The sequence below is a fragment of the Periophthalmus magnuspinnatus genome, chromosome 19, assembly GCF_009829125.3.
Source record: "Periophthalmus magnuspinnatus isolate fPerMag1 chromosome 19, fPerMag1.2.pri, whole genome shotgun sequence".
Lineage (NCBI taxonomy): Eukaryota > Metazoa > Chordata > Actinopteri > Gobiiformes > Gobiidae > Periophthalmus > Periophthalmus magnuspinnatus.
The window spans coordinates 8,077,200-8,098,418 of record NC_047144.1 but is presented as its reverse complement, the minus strand read 5'-3'; the positions used below and the strand labels follow the sequence as shown (position 1 = coordinate 8,098,418).

Below are 21,219 nucleotides of genomic sequence, written 5' to 3'. Positions count from 1 at the left end.
AGTCACACATTTTTTATCTTTAAAGGGCCCGTACCCTTCTGTCACTCTGATGAGAGAAGGTAAAAATCAGCCTGGAATATTCACAGAAGGTTGTTTGCGTAAGGTTCTCATCTGACAACATCTCCAATTAAATTCTGGCAATTGCTTCCTAATGGTTCACACCTAATAAAATGTTAAATAAAGGTGCACTGTGTAATTTTTGCTGGTGGCGGGTCCCCACTGCTTGTCTCCACGGAGATCTAATTGCTTTGTCTTGTATGTTCCACTGTCCAACATTAAAAATAAATGTCATATCTGGTATTTTTAAATGACTCCTTCTCCACAATAGCAATAAAGCAATAAAACCTCCATGGATATAAGCAGGGGCAGACCCTCCACAAGAAAGTTACATACTGCACCTTTAAAGTGTATAGATAATATCACCAAGTCAAGACAAAATTGACTTGTTGCACATGACTGAGCCGACTTAAAATGGTACCGGCTGGAATAAACTATTATCTATACAAATGACACTAGTCCAAATTCCACCAAAAAATCTGTATAACTGCAGTTCTCACCCATGGTCGTAGTTGTAGTAATCCTGTGTGTAGTAGTCCTGCCCTGGATCGATGCCCGACTCCATGGACAACTCCTGCGGGAACGACATTTGTTATGAACCAAGATCTAGCAGAAAAACATAAGTTATAAACGCCCACAACAAGAAAGGAGGAAAGAAAGTGAATTCATAGAACAATAGACAAAGTACCTCAGGTCTGAGCAGAGAGGGGCGCAGGAGCTGTTGAGTCTGTCAGAAAAGAGGACAGTGGAGAATAGAAAAAAAAAGCAACAAAAAAAAAACAACAACAGAATTTAAAAGTACACTATGCAACTTTTCTAGTAGAAGAGTTGCGTCCTGCTTGTCTCCATGGATGTTATAGCCAGTGGTGGATGAAGTACTCAATTTTGTTACTTAAGTAAAAGTACAGATACAGAGGTAAAAAGGTAATCAAATAAAATAAAAGTATCACATGAAAAATCTACGTATTTAAGTACCCGTTTAGAGTAAAAAGTAAAAGTATTTCACACAAGGGTTGTTGTGTGAAATACTTTTGTATTAGTAATGTAGTGATATTGATTAAAAATACTACATATTTTGGTCAACAGTAACAATACGAATCATTTTCTTAATTTTTCTTATGAATTTTGTGTATTTATTTTTGTTTATTGCTGGAGCTTGAACTCGAAAACTTTAGTCAGGATGTTAACACGAACATCGTAAAAATAGTCCCTCAAATCATACGAAAAGTACTTTTTACTTTTCAGTCCAGTTCAAAAATGTAGTGGAGTAGAAAGTACAGATACTGCTCTCAAATGTAGTGAAGCAAAAGTAAAAAGTATCCACTGTAAAATGCACTTAAGTAAAGGACAGATAACTAAACATTCTACTTTAGTACAGTACTTTACTACTTGTACTTTGTTACATTCCACTACTGATTATAGCGTTGCCTGGAATATGCCATACTATCAAATTAACCTTATTTATCTCGATAGAGACAAGCAGGGGATGCCATCAGGCCAAGTTACAGTTCAGGCCTGTGGAGAGGCAAGCACCCTCACAGTAAAAAAACATGCATCTAGGTGATTATGATCAGTCAAAACACCTGTAACTGAATATTGCATGATAGATCATTTCTATGACATGCTATGAAATATTCCAGGCAAATCAATAACATCTCCATGGAGACAAACAGGTAGCAGACCCCCCACCCGAAAAGTGACTTAGTGCAGCTTTAAAACATTTGACTTTTTGAAGTTTTTCATTCTTTGCTGTCATTTCCCATCACTACTTGGAATGACTTTGACTTTTTTTCCCCTGCTAACCTAATTCATTAATATTAATAGCAAGTCAAAAAGCCAGATGTTGAAAATTTAAAGCCAAATCAATATTTTTTTAATCAATTTTAAACTTTAACGAGCAACATCAAGAGACTGAAATGACAGAAACTGGACACCGGCCCTGCTGGTGTCAAACATGCACTTTAAATCACGCTAGAGAAATATAAGAAGGCCACGTTACAGTTCATGCAATCAACACCCATGCAGTGTCACATACCTCATGTTGGCCATACAAGCCTATACGCCTAAAACAGAGAGAAAAAATCACATTAGTGAACCTTGTACTATTGAATATTACTTGTGTTTTTCTTTTAAATGACCTTCATAATTACTGTTTTGCTGTTTTGTTCTTGCTTACAATTGCAATAATGACTTAATGCATAAAAACATAATGATCACAAGCATACACTGTAACCAAGATGTAATTACGCTACTAAGTATAAAAAAAAAACTAAAAAAAAACTAAAAAAAAGAAATATTGCTCAAAGACTCACTTACAGAAATGGCTTTGCACTTTGCTCTGAACTCTGGCCAAGTCTGTGATCACATTAATAACTACAAGCCAAACTGTCCAAAAGAGTACTGCTGTTTTGATGTTGAGCTGCAGTAATGAAGTCCTGACAGTCTAATTCCCGTTCATCAATGTCATGTTTGTTTACAAGTACAAAATCAAACCACGTATCATTGTGTTTAAATGATTCTCAGGTCATTTTGTGTCAGTGGAAGAACCAGGCAGATGCACAAAGCCCACTCCAGTTGCAAAGATTTGAAGAAAGGGGTTGGTTTAGTATTTTTAGACCATGCACTGGGCAAGAACAAAACATATTTAGCCAGCTGAAAAAAGAAAAAAAAAAAAATCAATATCGGTTGAAGTCTGGGTCAAACTGTCCCAACCAACTGGGAACTAAAGCCCTTTAAAGTGCTGTGTAAAGCCACCGGACTCCACAGACAGAATGGGCAGTTTTACCTTGCACAATTCCAGACTTCTTGGGTCTGTAACCTCACTATTGATAATTGGATTCAATCATTAGCAAAGCATGATGTAAAAAGGAACCTCGGTCTATTTGACAAAGTTAATCAAACCACAAATGAAAATTGCTAGTTGCTAGACTGCTGTTTTGCCATTTGAACGTTTACTATGTGTTACACTGGATGGAGTCTGCAAATAAGAGTAGATGCAAGTAAAATTAAGGTTAAATTCTGTCAAGTTCATAAACTGTATAAAGAATGGAGTGTAATGCCACAGTGTTTGGCTCCAGTCAAATGAAGCTCATATAGGGGCGAATTTGGAGCCAAGTTGCATATTAGGAATTCCGACTGCGAGTATCGTAGCAACCAAAGAGTCGAACCACAGCGAGGATGTTGAAGGTCTCACTCGCACCGCTGGTTTAGCAGGGAGCGGGCACTTAGCAACGCTGTCAATCAAACTTGTTGCTAATGTTAGTGGGAGCGACCTCAGGGAAAAATGATGCCTAATTTGTCTGTTATTAATGTTCATATCTTGAGCTACAGACACAAAAAAAAAAAAAACACAAAAAAAACACAGGATAATTTAGAGCAGTGGTCCCCAACCTTTTTTGCACCACGGACCAGAACAATGTAGGTTTTATTTTCACGGACCGGCCATCTACGCGTGGCAGATAAATATGGCAAAAATAAGTTAAGTGCATAAAAAATACAACTCACCAAACCGCTGCGTCAGTGGGAACCCTGCACTTGTGTCTTCTTTCTTTCTTGTTCACATTTGTTTCTTTCATAAAACTCTAAAGGCTTATCTTTTAATACCAGGTGCTTAGTCTCCATGTGCCAAAGCAGTTTTGAAAGTTTCATTGCCCCATTTGTTTTTCCCTCATGTTACGCAGAGCGGACTCTGAGCGTGAGAATCACCTGTAGCGACCACCCCATATTTTAAGTAGGACTGGTATTGTCTGTTAAATGTATCTTTCTTTTTCTTGGAGGTCGTAGTCTCCTCTTCTGGCTTCTCAGTTGGCCTTTTCCCCTTTGTTAAAAGCTCTCCAAAGACTTTTGTTTTGACTCATTTTCACTCACTTGTGGCTCTACTTTTGGGCGACGTGTCTGATGTGTTATACGTGATATGTCATCGTGGAGACAAGAGCAGATCTATCACAGATATAATAAACTTGCCACTACATCAAATAGATTTCTGTGGCGATTTCCTGTCAGGATTTTCACTATATATCTACGGACAAGCTTATTAGCACGTCATGAGGGACGGGCGAAAGGTATGTCGGAGAAGATGCGGTCGCTGATAAATTATTTACTGTTTTTGTGCTGCCCGGTAGCAAATGCGCAACGGACCGGTACCGGTCCCCGGTCCGGTGGTTGGGGACCACTGATTTAGAGCATGTTACCACGAACATTTTAAGACCAACATAACGAGCCTGACAGCAGCAGTTACAGAGAGAGGGGCGACAGTTTTTCAATGTGAACTGAATTGGAGCCAGAGTCGATGGCGCTAGCAGGTTAGCTATGTCCATTTGCCCTCAGTCTATGGTCAAGTTATAAAAGGCAAAATTGAATTTATGTGACAGTTAACACCTTAGTTCAATGATCTCAGCTAATAACAGATAATCCTTACAGTACAACTAGGGTGTTAGTTTTTGTGCAGTTGGCTCCTCCCTCCAGACAGATACTTAAGCCAGGGCCTTACCAGAGCTGTGCCAGAACTGAAGAAACTACTTGGATGAGAGGTTAATAGGGAGTTTCATGATAGCTGCTATTTCAAAGTTGACTGACTGAAGCATTAAAATACATATATGAGTTAAAGAATTGTACAGATTAGGTTCATTTGATTGTACAGAACAACTAACTGAAGTTGAATTGAATTTTGGTATTATCTTGGCTTACTTTATTTTGTACGAGTCCCGACCCTGTATGCACTGCCAACACCATACATTTTTTTTCACACGTTTTCCAAAATAACGACAAATGAACATGAACCACGAACACAAAGACACCCAAATGATATTTCCGACTCAAGTATTCAGGTGGGACAGAGAGAGAATAACAAACAAATGAATGTCAAAGAAAGAAAAGAGGCAGTACAACCCTCCGTTCTCGTCCATGTGCAGCAGCGGCATCTATTGTCATGTGAAACCAGGGTAATGAGCTGGCAAAATGAAGATGCATCGCGCTACAATGACTTTGAGAGAGAACACATCCGATTCCCTAACACACTCACAAGCCGACGATTCTTTAAATAAATTCAAAATGAGAATAATTGTGTCCATTAATCACAGACAGGGACATTTTTTTTGCGTCTCCAGTCATCCAGTCACCTTTGTATTCTCATAAAGACAGGATTACCGTGGAGACGTGAGTAGGTGCCATGACTGACACATGAGTGGAGAAGGAGATAAAAGTCAATGAATGGAAGGCATACTCGGTAGCAAATGAAAAGGAGCTATCTGCAGAACAGCACGGAACAGAATGGTCCCGTCATTGGCTCAGTCTTTATACGTGTGGTATGTGTGTGTGTGTGTCTGTGTGCGGGTGTGTGTGTGTGTGGGGGGTGTGTGTGTGTGTGTGTGTGAGGTACGGATGGGAATCTGTAATCCTCTTACAATGAGAGGTAAGCGTGAAGATGGTGATAGCGAGGTGAGCAGTAATTATGTCGTGGATTTCTACCACTATTTACACATGTATTTGATAACTTTTCAGATGGACGGTTTGCCACCTGCTTGTTTCCATGGAGATCTTTGAATAGAAAGCTCCACAGCATGGCATTAAACATCCAATTTCACAGAGGAAAGCGTGACGCTGCACAGTTACAGGTCAGATCGGAATCATAATCTGAAAACTTTTATTGCCACACACAAACTAGGAACTTTTTCCGGTGATAAAGTGCAACATAAAACACTGAATAATAATAATATAAAAGTTAGAAAAGATGCTTAAAAATAAGATAGTCTAGAGGTAGATATATACAACAACATCAGAACATCAGATCCCTGGGCTGCATGTTTTTCAAGGTGTTTTAGAAAATACAACTTAATGCAAGATAGATACGTTTAATACAGGTAAAGCATAACATCGTCATGGAGACAAGGGGCGAAGACCACACCCTTTGCTGTTACACTGACTAGATTAGATAGATCTCACTATGGTGTGGGAGTCTAAATACTTGCATCCTGAAGATGTCTTGAAGTACTGCAATTAGGCTGTCACGATAATATATTTTGAAGTGTGACATATTGGAACCAAATCATAAACTAGAATTATCCTCTAAAAACAATACAGAATGTGCAATATAAAAAAACAAAAAAACAAAAACAAAACAAGAGCTGGAATAACTAAATAGCAGAATGCCACACTTAAGTCACTAGTTTGTATCAATAATGAGTCACAGAAGTTATTTATTCAATGTTCTACAGCTCAAATATTATCATACTGCAAAAAAAAAAATCCAAAATATCCCACTACTGCAAAGAAAAAGTGCTCACGATGAATACTCACCCGCAAAAAATATTGTTCCATCTATCATATAATGAATAATAAGTCGTTATAGTCATTATCGTGACAGATTTCCATTTTGAATTGACGTTTTGCCTTAGTTTTGCGGGATTACTAAACCTTTCTGTTGTATATTATTGGAATAGTTTATAAAGTATACTGGCAGTCGATGGTGTGGTTGTAAAAAAGAAAAAAAGAAAAAACAGGCTTTGAATGCTTACACTGTTTCACTTCTTAACTTTTGTATTTTAACATAATTTAAAAATGTGTATTAAAAACAAAAAAAGAAAAGGTTTTATAGCACCACTTTTACTACAAACCAAAACACCAAAATATTACCACCTTGGCCAAAGTTGTTACCTTTGTTTTGACCTTATCTGAATAAAACTTGTTGTAAATATAGTCTTTTGTGATAACGTGGGCATAAAACCAATATTCTCTGTTCAAGGTCTTTGCTATTCTGCAGGGAAATAACAACGTTTTGGTGTGGCGACCTCTGCTGGAGCACCTTCCTGGTCACCTTGCAAGACTGTTGATTCTATTAGTCTAGTGCTGTCAAACGTTATGTAAAAAGCTATACTTAAACAAAATAAATACAAAAAAAAAAAAAAAACTTTGATTGCCCTGTACATTTGGAGCACCAACATACCCTTGACAATGAAAAACTAAAACGCGCATTGTACTTGAACTGCACAGGTGTGTTTTTTGAGATAAGTCGTTTGTGTCTTTCTTGTTCTGACAGGCTCATTATTAGGTCCGTCTGTAGTACATAGACAGGGAATGCATGGCACCCACACGTCCACAGTGATTGAATCCCTGTCTGCTGTTCCCTTCACCTTGTTTAATAGCATGTATCACGATTACGCTCCGAAACTGCACCTCTCTTTTGTCTTCCTCCTATCTCCCCGCGCTGGTCCTGCTCTCATTTGTGGACAGCGCTTTGTCCTCTTGGCCATTTTCATTCTAGCCATCTTCCCCTTACAGCTTTCTTTATACTTCTTTTGTAGTTACAAGTCATGCAGAAAATAACAGAAATACTTCAAGAATGTCTGAAAGGAGAAAAGAAACCCTTGATACACTTGGGTTTAAGGCTGGAGAAAATAATATCCCTCTTCAAACCAATAGTCCACCTATAAAGGCTTAAAGGAGCTTTACAACTCATGTTTTATATGAGAATAAAAGACATTCAAATATCTTTTACTTGTTTTGCCTTATGTAAATGTCTCGTACTTGCAGTAACCCAAACAGTATCTTTGTAAGTTTAAGGAAGGAGGATTTCAATGCTAAAATATATTGAAAATTATATTGGAACTTGATTTTAGATCTGAGCAATCAATTCTATTCATCAAGATTAAAATTCTTCTTGTAACTGAAGCATAATCAAAGGCTCGGTGCTTGAAATCAAATCAAAAGATGTCTGCTGCGCGCTGTCTGCATCTATTTATAAAACGTTTTATTGTCAGGAAGTGTGTGTTAACATGGTAGTTGTTCACTTTACCCTAATGAAAACTCACACTGGTCTCTGAGAATTTAAAATGGATTAACTAGCTCTGTTTTTCAAAAATTAATATAAATAAAACGGTAAAAATCAAATAAAGTGCCTTTAAACTAGTTGTTCCTTTAATGGGTTTCTCGATTTTGTCCTGCAACAAAAATGTGAGCCTATTTTGCAGAAGGCAGAGTCTGAAATGAATAAAAAGTTTAATTTCAAATCTTACTCCCACCAAATGTTGTTGTTTCCTCGGGCAAAACGCTTGAATGAGTGAAGAGTTCCTTTATCAAGTTCCTAAGCACGGACTACCCAAGGAAAATGTGATATGAATGTTACCTTTTATTCACTTTCTGAACATTTAATCAATATTTCATGGACATATCAAACACACTAAGAAATGGACAAACTTGGGGCAGGCGAAATGGACTCATCAATGCCAAAACAGACCCTCTAGACAACTGTTCCTTGTTCTAATAACGTACTATTTGTTCAGTTTGTTGTCCCTCCTGACTCAACTCAAGAGCCAAAATACAGTGTTCGATGCTTTTCTAAATGCTGTAAAAACAACCCGTATTCTCCCCATGTGAATGATGTCTTTTGCACAGAAAGACTTGCACAATAGAAACCAGATACAGCCCTGTGTTTCTGCCTGACAAAGACTACACACTGTGAATATGTTTGTCTGACAGGTGGCAAGCTGCGCATTACACAAAATGTCGAATACGGCTTTTTCTCTCTCGCTATCCGTCGCGCAGGGGTCTCTTCACTGCATGCAACAAAACGTATGTGATTCCCTGTCAAGGCTACAACAAAGACGGGCTGACTTTTTTTCTAATCCTGCTTGATGACATAAGGTGTAGATCGAAATCTCGGTCCAAAGCGTTTCTACAAAGGCTTCTACATTTTAATATATGAAGTGGTATTTCTCATAATAAAAGAGCTACTCAATGCAAAAGGGAAAGTAACAGATGAATTATCTCCCAGTTTGCATTTATCAGATGTAAATGCCATTCTGTCAGGGCCCGTCTTTACTGACATTAAACTGATATTTATAGAGCTCCGAGGTGATTGTGGTGTAAAAGTGTAATAATGAGAAATCTATGGAGTTGCACTTAAAGCTGCAGGGCATAGTGAGATGAAAAATAAGTCAATATGTGAGGCAAAGATGAAACGAAACACACATCACTATCTATTTAAAGATAGTCTATATGGAACTTGTTGCAGTAAACTAGATTGCCCCTCCACAGACGCATCATGTCACTTAGCTTGGAGATATTCCAGACATCACCACCAAGACAAGTAGGTGGTTACGTTGTGCAGCTTTAATATTCCTGCAGCACTGTGGGTCTTTAGCCATGGATTTATCAATTAAAAGAATTATGAAGTGAATAAAACTTGAAATTTATTTTAATGACAACACAATACAAAGTAAAAGAAACAATTTATAGACAAAACAGTGAGTTGAACTATAAAATACCATATATTTACAACAAAATACTGACATTTCTAGTGGATTAAACAAGTAAATAGTATTACAATCTATTATTTAGAAATGCTGATCCAGTTCTAAATGAATGCTACAAGTCTACAGCTGACTCCCAAGAAACAAGTTAAGAATTTATGGACTACAATCAAAGAAGCAAATGTTTTGTCCAGTTGGCAGGTTAGTATTCATTTTTCAGTCTTTGAGGGATTGTTCTCATCACACAGTCTTCTTGGAAAACCGGCTTGCCAACCCCTCACGATATTTCTCATAATTCTTCCCATACAGCTGATTAGTCAGAATTTGTTGCTGAAACGAACGCCAGACCTGATGTCAGTTTAATGACCAGAGGACATTTTGACACTTGCTGTTGGATTTCACAGTTCCCATCAGCAGCTATTAAAGCCAATTGCTTCAGATTAAATTCATCAATGTCTAAAAATGACGTTCTGGGGAAATATGTCTGTGCAAGATAATAAGTCATTCATCCAAAACAGTGTGATTTATTGTAGAAAGAAGATATTGCAGCTGTGTCAAGTTTGGGTCAATTGAATGACCTCTTCAGAAACTTTTCACAATCTGAAACTGAGATCCATTGTTTTAAGCAGTTCTCATTTTAGCTCGTGTCGTATAGAAAAACACAGCTGTAGCTCTAAATCATCAGAGCGTCCCAGTGTGCTATTTTCGGCAGCGGTCCCATGACGACACACACACATTGTCAAGACATTTCTTTTCCCATATAAGAAAAAGCAAAAGGCTAGAACATGGTAGACTGTGAGGGGAAGTGTTGCTCCAGCTCCTCCACGATTGAGTTCATATTTGGGTTAGGTTCAATTTTCTGAGCTGTCTGATCCTCTATCGCACCTTCTGAATTTCCGTCTGTGCTTCCGACAACCCCATTCCTCGCATCCTCTCCTTCCTCACCAGCTTTTGTAACATTTATCGCATCTAAAGAGTCCAAGGAGTCAAGTGAATCCATGGACGCCCTACTTTTAATCACTTTCTTCAGCGGAATCTGCTTTTGATCGATCTGGCTGAACATGTTTGCAACAGACCTTTCAATCTCTGCAATGTTTTGGATATTCTTCAAGATTCCTTTGAGTTCTTTGCGTGGAGGTTCCGGGTCGGTGGGGGGTGGAGGCGGGGTTGGGCGGAGGGATACGGGACGCAAGGTCGGCGCTTCGGCGAGGGACGGCAGGACGAAGGTCGACGGGCGCAGGAGTGAAGGGGACAACGGTGGAGGGGGAGGAGGTGGAGGGGGTGGTGGAGGAGGGGGAGGGGGAGGAGAGGGAATGTGCGGTGCTTGAGCAGAGGGAACGGGTGGTGCTTGGCGTTTGGTGGGATTTGGCAAGGAGACTGGAGGCGGGGAGGTCGGTGCGGGTATAGGGGGCGGGGTCGAAGATGGATGCGGGAGCGGGGGCGGAGGGGGTGCAGTGTTGGGTGGGGGAGGGGGTGGGGGAGAGGAGGACGGAGCGGGAGGTGGAGGGGGAGGAGTAGAGGGTGGATCGGGAATGACCTCCAGCTGAAGTTGCAACCTTTCCTCAGAACCTGAAGAAACACCGAATCGTCTAAGCACGGGTGGAGTTGGTTTGTGACTCGGAGGGGGCGTTCCTGGGTCGCTAAGGGTTACGATGATACTCGGTGGACCGATGCTGTGGGTAGGAGTGGACAATTTTTGATGCTGTGGTGATTCTGGGTAAACTGAAAGCAGAAAATCTGGCGACAAAGACCCTCTTGAGTCCCTTGTTTGGTGCCGTCTCATCTCCGCTTGTTGCTCAAAGTGCCTAGCTTGCTCTTTGACGCTTAGTTTTGGTTCTAGACTTTGACTTCCCAATAAATCAGAATCCAATCCGTGGTCAAATCCAGAATCCAGTCCTGCGTCCTTGCTTTCTGCTTTGAGTAACTCCAGTTCCCATTGCACAGGATCCATAACTACCTGTCGCCTCAAAGCATCATACATGTCTCTACGGTGGAGTCTGCTTGGGAGGGTCCAGCTATGACTTACTCCTGAACCCCATCCCATATCACCATAGCTTCCAAATCCAACATCACCACCTGCACTGAGTCTCAACCAGGCTTCTCTCAGACCTTTTCTAGTTGGAGAAAAATGGCCGAGCATATCCTGTCTCCTCTGGCTTTTCCCACACATTTCCGGGCTACTCAGCGTCCCATCTTCATGGTAGATGGGGTTCTTTATAGTCAAAGGGTTTTCATCGGAAAGGAATGTGATGTTGGATTCGGATTTGGGCAGGTTGTTGACTCGTCCATTGGCGAGACACTGTTTATGGGCAGCGATGGCGCGGGTGGCAAAGTCGGAAAGTAGCCGTTGGCGATCGCACTCGTCCAAGCTGCCTGCACGACCATGGTTTGAGCGACTGGTGGATGGACACAAGAGGAGAGGGCAGAATGAAGAAGGAATGGTGAAATGGCATGCAAAATAATAGGTGAAATATGACGTAACAGATTGCTGCACCAACCAAGCATGACTTTATGACCACTGCCATACAGATTATGTGAAAAGTGATGCGATCTACTATTTAAGTCTTCAAAGTTGATATGGTAAAAACCAGAGGTAGGTAGTAGTTACTTTTACTCAAGTAAATGTATTTGAGTAACTTGATAATACAATTTGACTTGCCTACCTCCTTTTACTTGAGTAATCTATTTTACAGTGTAACAGTACTTTTACTTTAGAAAAGGTTTTAATTACTCTTCCCACTGTGAGTGATCTACAAGTAGCAGAAAAGTCTTTCTATTTTTTTGTTTTAAATTTATCATTCAGGTGTTTCATCCAGACAGTTTTACTTATTTGATCAGATGTTTCGTCAAATATATTTTTTGCTTTTACTTCTAATTTTTCACTGATTTCTTGGATCTATACTTTGTGCCTCTACTTGAGTAAAATACTTTTGATGTAACATTACTCTTGAGTACTGCTCTACTCGCCTCTGGTCGAAACAGAACTACACTCACAACTGTTGTGATAAGTATCAGACTGGGTTAGACTATCTCGATGGTCAGCAGTGGAGCAGTGGTGAGCTAAGGATAGTTGCTGTCTGTAAAGGATGAAGACTGGCTGATACAGTTTTAGTTCAAAATGCTGGATAAAATATTGCTTGTAACAACTCAATGACAGGTGGCAGGTGGTCACAATGTTTTGCCTGATGGAGCATTGAAGCTTCTAACATCAAAGTGTGAATGAAAAGTATTTGAAAATCGGCTTAAAAGAGATATCACAGCAGCCAGCCACATAAAGTTAAGGGAGATTAAATGAGAGAGGAATCAGATGGGGCGCTTTTTAGACAAATCAAACAGACTTCACATTACGAGACAAATGGGGACTAAAATGAAAGGAAATAGATGGAGATCGGAGGTGATTTGTGTCATTTAGATAGAGATAGAACACTAAAGAGATCATTTTAAACAACAAGGGAAGAAAAACAAGTCAATTTTGCTATTCCACAAAGAAATTAGAGCCACAAAGAGTAAGGCATGGAAAGTTATTATGCTAGCTCAAATTTGGCACATGTTAAAGGGAAAGTCGGTTGGTTTTCTACTACATACAGATACTAATTGGTCTCCTGGTGGTATGTCTTGGCTTTAGTATCAGTATTCCACAAAACTAAACAAGTTAGAAACAATGTTATTCACTAAAGAACTGCTAGAAGCACATTTAACATACAAACACTGCTACTACTACTGTAAGTCAAAAACCCACTCACTTTTGTCTGTCAGTCACAGATAAAGATGGATGGCAATGAGGAAAGAAAATGAAAAAATATATATATATATCAATCAAACATGACAAGGAAATGAAATTGAATGCAGTTAAAGTTGTAAAAGAAAAGTTGTATACGACATTTTGTGCCATTTGACAAAGTCTCTTGTTGCCCTAATCCATACTGGAGTGGTTGAGCACAAATGATGTTTTACTTCATTACACTGCGTCATTTGGATGATACACAGTCCCCTCTGGCGCATCATCAGATATAAAGCCAATACTACTGTCCAAATGGGCTTAGGATTTTAATATTCTGGAGTTTTCTGTAACTTTTTATAATGTTTAAGGTGGTACAGAGTATGGGGCATGAAAACTATATATTTTAGTTTTTAGTGGAGAGGGCCAAACCTCTTTGCCAAAGTCTGATCTTGTCAGATGTCAGAAGTTAAAGAAACAAAAGCCAGGAGACCACGGGGGATTCCAGGTGCCACAGTGGGAGGTCAGTGGTCATTGTGACACTTCATCCACATTGGCTAGTATAAAAGTGTTGTGTGCGTGGATGTTGATGATAGTCGGCAGAGCAAAACGTGCAGATTGGCAACCTTGCTTCCAACAGTGTGCCCCAGGGCAGCTGTGGCTACAGTAGTGGCTTATCACCACAGAATGTGGAGTAAATGAATAATGCATTAAATTGTAAAGCAAATTAGAGTGTCTGGGACAGTTATATATAAGATTATTATTATTATTAGTGATTTCAATTCATTTTCTTTAGGCGGGGTCTAAAAAGGACCTGATCTGATCTGTCTGCCAAGTCTTTTCAGGCCAAAAACCTCCACCAAGGCATCCTCACACATTTGTAATAGGTAAATATAAAGATGTTCAGACATTTGTATCAGTTCAGGAGTCACTGAACCATTTCCCATGGATTAATTTATCTGATACAGAACAATAGTTAATCTTTCTGCATTTGACATGTGTTTGCAGCTTATGTTTTGATCGGGTTTAAGGAGATAGTCATCAAAGGCAGGTTAGCAGATATTAAATGTGCACTGTGCTTGTTTTCTGGTGGATGGTCTTTCACCTGCTTGTCTCATGAAAATGTTGCTTTGCTTGGAATGTTCCATAATATACCATAAACAGATTCAATTGGCATTCATCTATTTAGGACTCAAGCACTCATGCGAGAGCCCTATTGTATTTTCATGTTATTGCCAAAACAGTTTGTTTACTGATGCCAACTGCTTATCTCCATGGAGACTGCTTCATTTTAAACCATACTGTGGAACATTCCAACATTTTTTATTAAACATGCTGATGCTAGACCCTCCACCAGAACAGTTATATAGAGCACTTTTAAAGAAAGTGAAACCTCCACAGACCATAGACTAATTATGGGTATACAGTTAGATTAGTTAAATGCTTTATGGCACTTATTAAATGCCAATGATACGGACAATATTTCTTGTATTGCACTCTGCAATCTGCACAGACTCCTCTCCACAACAATTACACATGCACTGAAGCTTATCAATGGAATTAATTACTGCTCGAGGAGATCTTCATAAATTTCTGCCTACATTTATTTCAATTATCTGTTATTGTGAATAATTTTTCTCATGCATTTTTCAGGCAATGGCTTATGGCTACAAGTCCAATAGATACACATGGACCGGGGGGCGTACAGTTGAAAATCCCTGTTGTCATTTGGAGAGATAGCCAGTGCCATCTTGCATACGAATTGCTCTTATGTTAATGGGAAAAGGGGGAAGCCATATCAAGGACAGACAGAAAACCAGTGATGCATGTAATACCGATAAGAGTTCAACTTCTTTGCAGCGCCTCGGAAGGAAATGAGAAATTAACTAAGTGTGCATTGCCTTGAGTGGGTGTGTTAAATGTTTAGTGGAAATTAATAGTGTCTCAACGCGGCGTAGTTATTAGACAGTAGTTTAACCAAAGCAGTAGAAATTGGTAATACAACAGTTTAAATATGATTTTCTAGACAAACAATGAGGTGAGAAGACGTCATGGATCAATGATTGGTACACATGAAGTCAATTTTTAGGAATATACTTTGATTTTACCTCTGAAGCCAAAGTGCAGCGTCTAGTTGGAAAAGGTCACGTTTTATCAATAATAACACAAGGGAGATAAAACCAGGCAGGTCGACTTTCTTTATAATTTTAATCATAGAGAAATTGGAGGTCATCTCCTTGGAGGAATAACAATACAGAAAAATACGTTTCAATTGCAAGTTGCAAGAAATTCTTATGACGAGCTTCACAGAACTTGCTTTTTCACTGAATTCTCAAAGTTATAAGGTAGTATTGAATAGGAAAAAAGGCTGCTATTACATTCATCCAAGTAAACCAAGTAACAGTAATTATCGGACGTATTTTCTATCCAGTGAGTTAGAGGGACCAGTATTTGGAGCATCAGTAATAATTTAATGTCTGCTTCCTTCTACATGAATAGGCTAACACCATTCCATTGCACTAGCTTTGAGTGGGCTTGTTTTTTGTGTAATTTATTTTCTTTCATCTAACTTCACTAAACTTTCACTAAAGTCATTGTGAATTTGAATCAACTAAAGGTCACGGCTGAACGTCTCATATTTGGTATTTGTCCCCATTACTGTTTTGTCAAACTGTATGAAAACACTTTATGAAGAGATAAGAAACAAGCCGAGTTTAGATGCTGCATACTCACAAAAAAGAATATAATTTTGGTCCCATCTCTAGTTAGATTTGAATGGCGCCGATATTGGTATGCATTACAAGAGGAGGGCTGACAGGCTAAGAGCTGAATGTCGCTGAACTTTGCGGAGATAAAATTGCAGGGTTTATCTGGAGCTGTTAATGCGTTTGCCTAAATCAGAGCGTTGTTTAGAGCTGTTGTGGTGGCGGGCTTTGAGACTGGCTTTGATTAATGTGAAATAGTTCCATTTATTTGGACTGAGAGTGTCCTTTCTACCAGCGGAAATGTAAATAGTACGGAGACAATGATCTAGCCTTGCCAAAAAGTCACTTTGGTAAAACAAAGGGCCACAAATTTGGTTCTGAGACTTTTTAACGTTTAGTTGTTTGGATTTCTTTAACTTGATCAATCAATTAAGTCATAATGTTGAGTTTGTACTATATGGATTGTGTAGAGATTTGTTATTCATGTTTATAAGCACTATTTTGAGTACCTGTCACCATTAAAAAACATTTACTATTGATCTGTTAAAGCGGGGGTATTACGCAAAATTGACTTTTTGGAGCTTTCTGTTAAAACGCTGTTCTCTCATCAAAAACATGCCTGAAGAGGTTTTATATGTCACCCATGCATGTAATCTAGTGAAATCCCCCTGGGCCCTACTCAAACCCTACTTACAGTTAGCAGAACGATCCGGTCCAGTGCTCAAAAGCAACAAAAGCAGCATACAAAACAATACGCTACAACTTCATAAATCTGATATGATGTGCAGTAGTTTCATTAGTGGGATGGTAAGTGTTGCTACCACTACTTTTGGTACTGCTATCACTACCAACAAATGAATAAAGATTAGATAAAGTATTCATAATAGTGCCACTTTTAATGTAACACTTACCAGATACAGGTACAGACAATACTGCTAACTGCTGGCTGAGTAAATGTAAACTGCAAAATATGCCTCAACTTGAAACTACTTAATTCTACGATCAGTATGACTTCAGTTGTTACAGCATGTGGCCTATTACATCGTTAGTCCCTTCTCTCCTTTACATTTAGCTGCGTGGTTTGTTTCTGCTTATGTCTGTTTATAGGTCTGGAGTCTGGACCACTGAGAAGGCGGGTGGGTGCTGATCAGTGACCTGCAGAGCTTCAGCCACTCACTTGTTTGCTCTTGTTAGAGCTGTTCTGTTTACTCAAAGTGCACACGGCCATGGCATATGAAATAAATTGCCTGCAGTTCATTCTTCAGCAAAATAAATTGTTGCTTGGACATATACATAAATTTACACTTATTATGGTGCAGTATATTAGATTTGAAACACATTTGTGCTCATGCTGGTAAAATGTGCTGTTACTGTCACAAAAGTATTACATTTGATATAGAATTAAGTAGTCACATGTACCACTAATATTATAACACCCTCTTTCTTTCAATAGGCTCTGTGCACAGTAGCACCCGGCAACCTCACTGTTAGCGTCACTACTTCCTGTCCAATTGTATCTCTATGAGGTTTTTGCAGATTCACGCTAAAATGAATACATATTTAAAGACAAAGCAGTAGACAAGGAGCTGTGAGTAGATGTCACTGACACGTTAAAAACTACACAAATGAACACTTAACTGGAGGACAATGTGTTTAGAAACGTTTGTGTCTCAATGCTAATAATAATAAATATTAAAACAACTCCACAAACTGAAGTATTCTTCCTATAAAAGTAATTGCGTAGTCATTTGAATGTTAATAGGTTTTTAATTTTATGTTTTTCCGATTTTAATAAAAGCTAGCTAGTGTGATGCTGTGCACAGAGTCTACTGATTTCCATCTGCTTCAATAGAACATGTAAGGGGAAGATATACTTTTTATTCAAACTAAAATAGTCAAAAATAAAAATGTAGAACCTGAAATCTGTTGCACAAGTGGTGTTATGACTATTAAGTAATAAGTATTATTGCTTGAAGTGGATATTTGTATTCAGAGAGGGTAATTTTCCGTAATGACCCAAAGTAAAATATGGGAAGAACATCTAATTACTTCCCATTCCTTATGTATAGATACTGGCTATTAATTGTTGCTTTTGCTTTAATTGTTTTCCATATAATTCATACTTTTAAGATCACTATAATCAACTAAACTATTTTGCTTGCTTAAAGGTGTACTTTGAACCTTTTCTGGTGAGGGATTTGCCACTCGCTAGTCTCCATGGAGATGTAATTGCTTTGCCTAGAATGTTCAGTATGACATTAAATTGTCCTATCTTCCATTTGTTCAATTAAAGACGTTACTATTGCTAAAAAAAATTGGAAAAATGCATTTGTACATTGCATTTTCAAAAACTGCGTGTCTCCATGGAGATAAATACGTTTAAGGGGACAGCAATAAACAAATGATAGATCCTCCACCAGAAAAGTGACATAGTGCACCTTTAACCATGTTTAAATACTGTTTTTTCTTGTCTATATTTAAAATAAAACCCTTCACCAATATACACTCATCAAACGGTATGGTTAGAATAAGACTGAATGGCCTTGTAAAGCACTCACATGGCGTTGTCTCCCAGCTCCTCGTACAGGTTGTTGGCCATGCCTCCCCCAGGTTTCCCGCTTGGAAGAGACATCTGGATACGGGCCGTTTTGGCACACTCCTCCTGGCGCCTGTACAGAGACGAGCATGGTGAATTTGACGCAGGTTAAGGCGAAAAAAAAAAAAAAAAAAAAAAAAACAGCAAAAAAATACAAGCGCACAAGAAAGTTATAGTTATATTACTATAGATTTTACACGTTTGTCAAATCGAGGCATTGACTAACATTAAGATATTCAGGAGTTAGATTACAGCTTTTATCTTTTGAACAGAAATCCCCTGCAGTGAAAAGGGTTGTAATACTTTAATTATCAATCAGAGCAGGAAGCCAGAGACACAGAGAGGGAAAATTATAGTCCAATCATATCCATGGGTTTCAAGTGATGTGAAATTGGGATTGTTGCCATAGTAATAACCAATCGTATTAAAAGTTCTCCAAATGCCTTCCATAACTGTGAAATGTTATGTGACTGAAATCCTTGAATAGCCTTTGTGTAAGCTGGGCCCTGGGACAGAAACCCTCATATTCACGTAAGACAGGATTTATTAATAGCGATGCACTGATCCAGCTTTTTCAGTCCTGATACCGATTTCGATAACCGATATCAATCCATACAAGTGCACAAACTGAAAGCAGCATTTTTTAAGTTTTTTATTTATTCTTCAAGTAACTACAGAACAACTTTGTATAAATAAAAATTCAAACATATGAGACTGGGCCAACTATTTACTGGACCAGTAAATAGTCTTTTTACATCAATTTATACGTCCAACCAGGATATGAACTCAACCGATATATGGAAGCAAATGTCCGACCCAGCAAATTTTTCAGGATTGGCGCCAATATCCGTAATACTAATCGATCCATCTCTAATTGCTAACCACTCTGCCACTAAGCAATCTACTATTTAGCTTATTATAATGACTTTATTTGGCGAATATGTTCTTTAGGACTTAAGTAAATGGTATATTTGAAATGTTCCTCAAACACAAGGTCATTTTCCCCTGTGGTTTTTGTTTTGGATGCTGCATTTTGGCAGCGTTCTCCGAGCTAATGATTGCTGTCTTTTCCTCGGATTAATTTCTCTGATTACGCTCTGTCCTTTACGTGTCACCGCATGGGCCCATCTATTTTACTGCAAAGTCAACACATAAATCACAGGCCATGAACAAATATTTAGCACAAGGAAGGCATTACTTACTCTTTGAATCTGGCGTGTTCCCGGGCAGCAGCAGCAGATGAAACAGAGACAGGGGGGAGAATTAGTCATCTTTCCCTTCATAAATCATGCAATTGTTTGTGTTAGAAGAAATATGCAAGTACGGCGGAGACAATTGGTCTTCATTACGGTCACTTAGGAATATAAGAGAGTACTTAGGATCACTTTGTTAGCTTTTTGTACTAAATCATATTTGGGTAAGTTTTGCCTCTGTGTGTGTGCGTGGACTAGATAAAATAAATAGCCTTTAACAGTGGTTGGTTAGCTAAACAAACATGGTGTAGTGGGACAGGCTGCCATGCTAAATTAAGTGAAAATGATAAGTAGTGCCCAAGGACATCCTGAGGGAGATACTGCTAATGCGGATTGGTCCAGGAAATTAATATGTTTATTTTAGGATCCATGGTTGTTCCTCAGACAGAGGTTTGTTTCTGGGGAACACTGAGACATACTTGCCTCTTTATAATGTTCCTTTTCTTTTTTTCTTTCATAATCTGCTTATTTGTAGAATGGAAATGGAGTTTTTCTGGCTACTGTCCCAATCAAGTCTTTGTTGAGCACCACAGTTGGAAAATACAAAAGTTAGTCCTGAATGAGGTTAACGTTTTGTTGCAATGGAAGAATGTTTGACTTAGTATAGTGCAATAAATGTACAATGATTTAGTCTGTTATATTATAAGTGGACTATGCAATTTTCCTAATGTTTCCATACGATCTGACCTGTACAATGATCTAGTGACAAAACCTGCTTGTCTCCATGGAGAAAGATTCTTCAGTATATAGACAAACTTATTTATATCAGCCATAATTACTGAAATCCATCATCCTCTACAATATGAGAAAGATCCTGACTTGTACTCACTGCTTGTACGTGACCACCACGATGAGAATAGCGGGAACACAGCAGATAATAATGATAACAGCCAGTGCCAGCAGAGCCCCCTCAGTGTAGCCTACAGTCTGTACAGCCTTCTTCACTCCGCTCACCACCTCCGGAGTCCGGATCTCCAGGATACGACCACCAGGGGGCATGAAGGGTTGGAACTCTTTATTTATATCCAACAGTTTGCCATCCAGAAACCTTAGAAGCAGAAAAATACTTTGTGAACAGTGGATTTTGAGAAGTTTTTGGAGTTTTTTTTGCACTGATTTAACTGACTTGAATAGTTCTTGTCGTGCTATGGCTCTGTTTGTGAGCGGGTCTATGGCATAAATCATTAAGTCCGATTTTGAGTAGTCTTCCAGCTCCATCCCGTCGCCATAGCGATGAGGTCCAATTGTTTCAACAATAACTTTAGCTCCAGGGATCTGGTCCTGAACATGGCGTTCCAATATGCTGCAGAGAACAAAATGTTTGGTGAAAAATGAAAAATAGAACACTTAATAAGTAGAAGTAGCAATGTAATTAGTAATGGCAAACAGGAGACTGAAGATAAGACTAAATGTGCAGCAGAGTCAGCATTTCAATTGTATTCTACAAAAAATAGAGCAGCTGCCATGAAGATGTGAGACACGTCCCTACTCTACCAATGTTCAAATCAAGGCTCAATGATTGAAACTGCTTAGCTGTGCATATGACAACTAAAATGATATGATCTGCACTATTTTCTTTTGAGATTCATTTCAAATATAGAGTACTTAAATAAATAAATAAACTCTGAATACTGAGTGTTCATTT

The 21,219-nt window shown here is 38.7% G+C and overlaps 1 protein-coding gene across 1 annotated transcript in view; it reads right to left on the bottom strand.

Moving 5' to 3' along the window:
* LOC117387666 (protocadherin-15-like) overlaps positions 1–21,219 on the bottom strand; it is a 199,864-nt gene that overhangs the window by 8,620 nt on the left and 170,025 nt on the right. The window contains exons 33-39 of the mRNA XM_055229827.1: positions 20,701–20,877; positions 20,404–20,622; positions 19,524–19,532; positions 18,284–18,394; positions 2,093–2,120; positions 746–784; positions 558–631 (exon numbers count right to left, since the gene is read on the bottom strand). Coding sequence (XP_055085802.1) covers positions 558–631; positions 746–784; positions 2,093–2,120; positions 18,284–18,394; positions 19,524–19,532; positions 20,404–20,622; positions 20,701–20,877 — 657 coding nt within the window. The remainder of the gene's footprint in view (positions 1–557; positions 632–745; positions 785–2,092; positions 2,121–18,283; positions 18,395–19,523; positions 19,533–20,403; positions 20,623–20,700; positions 20,878–21,219) is intronic.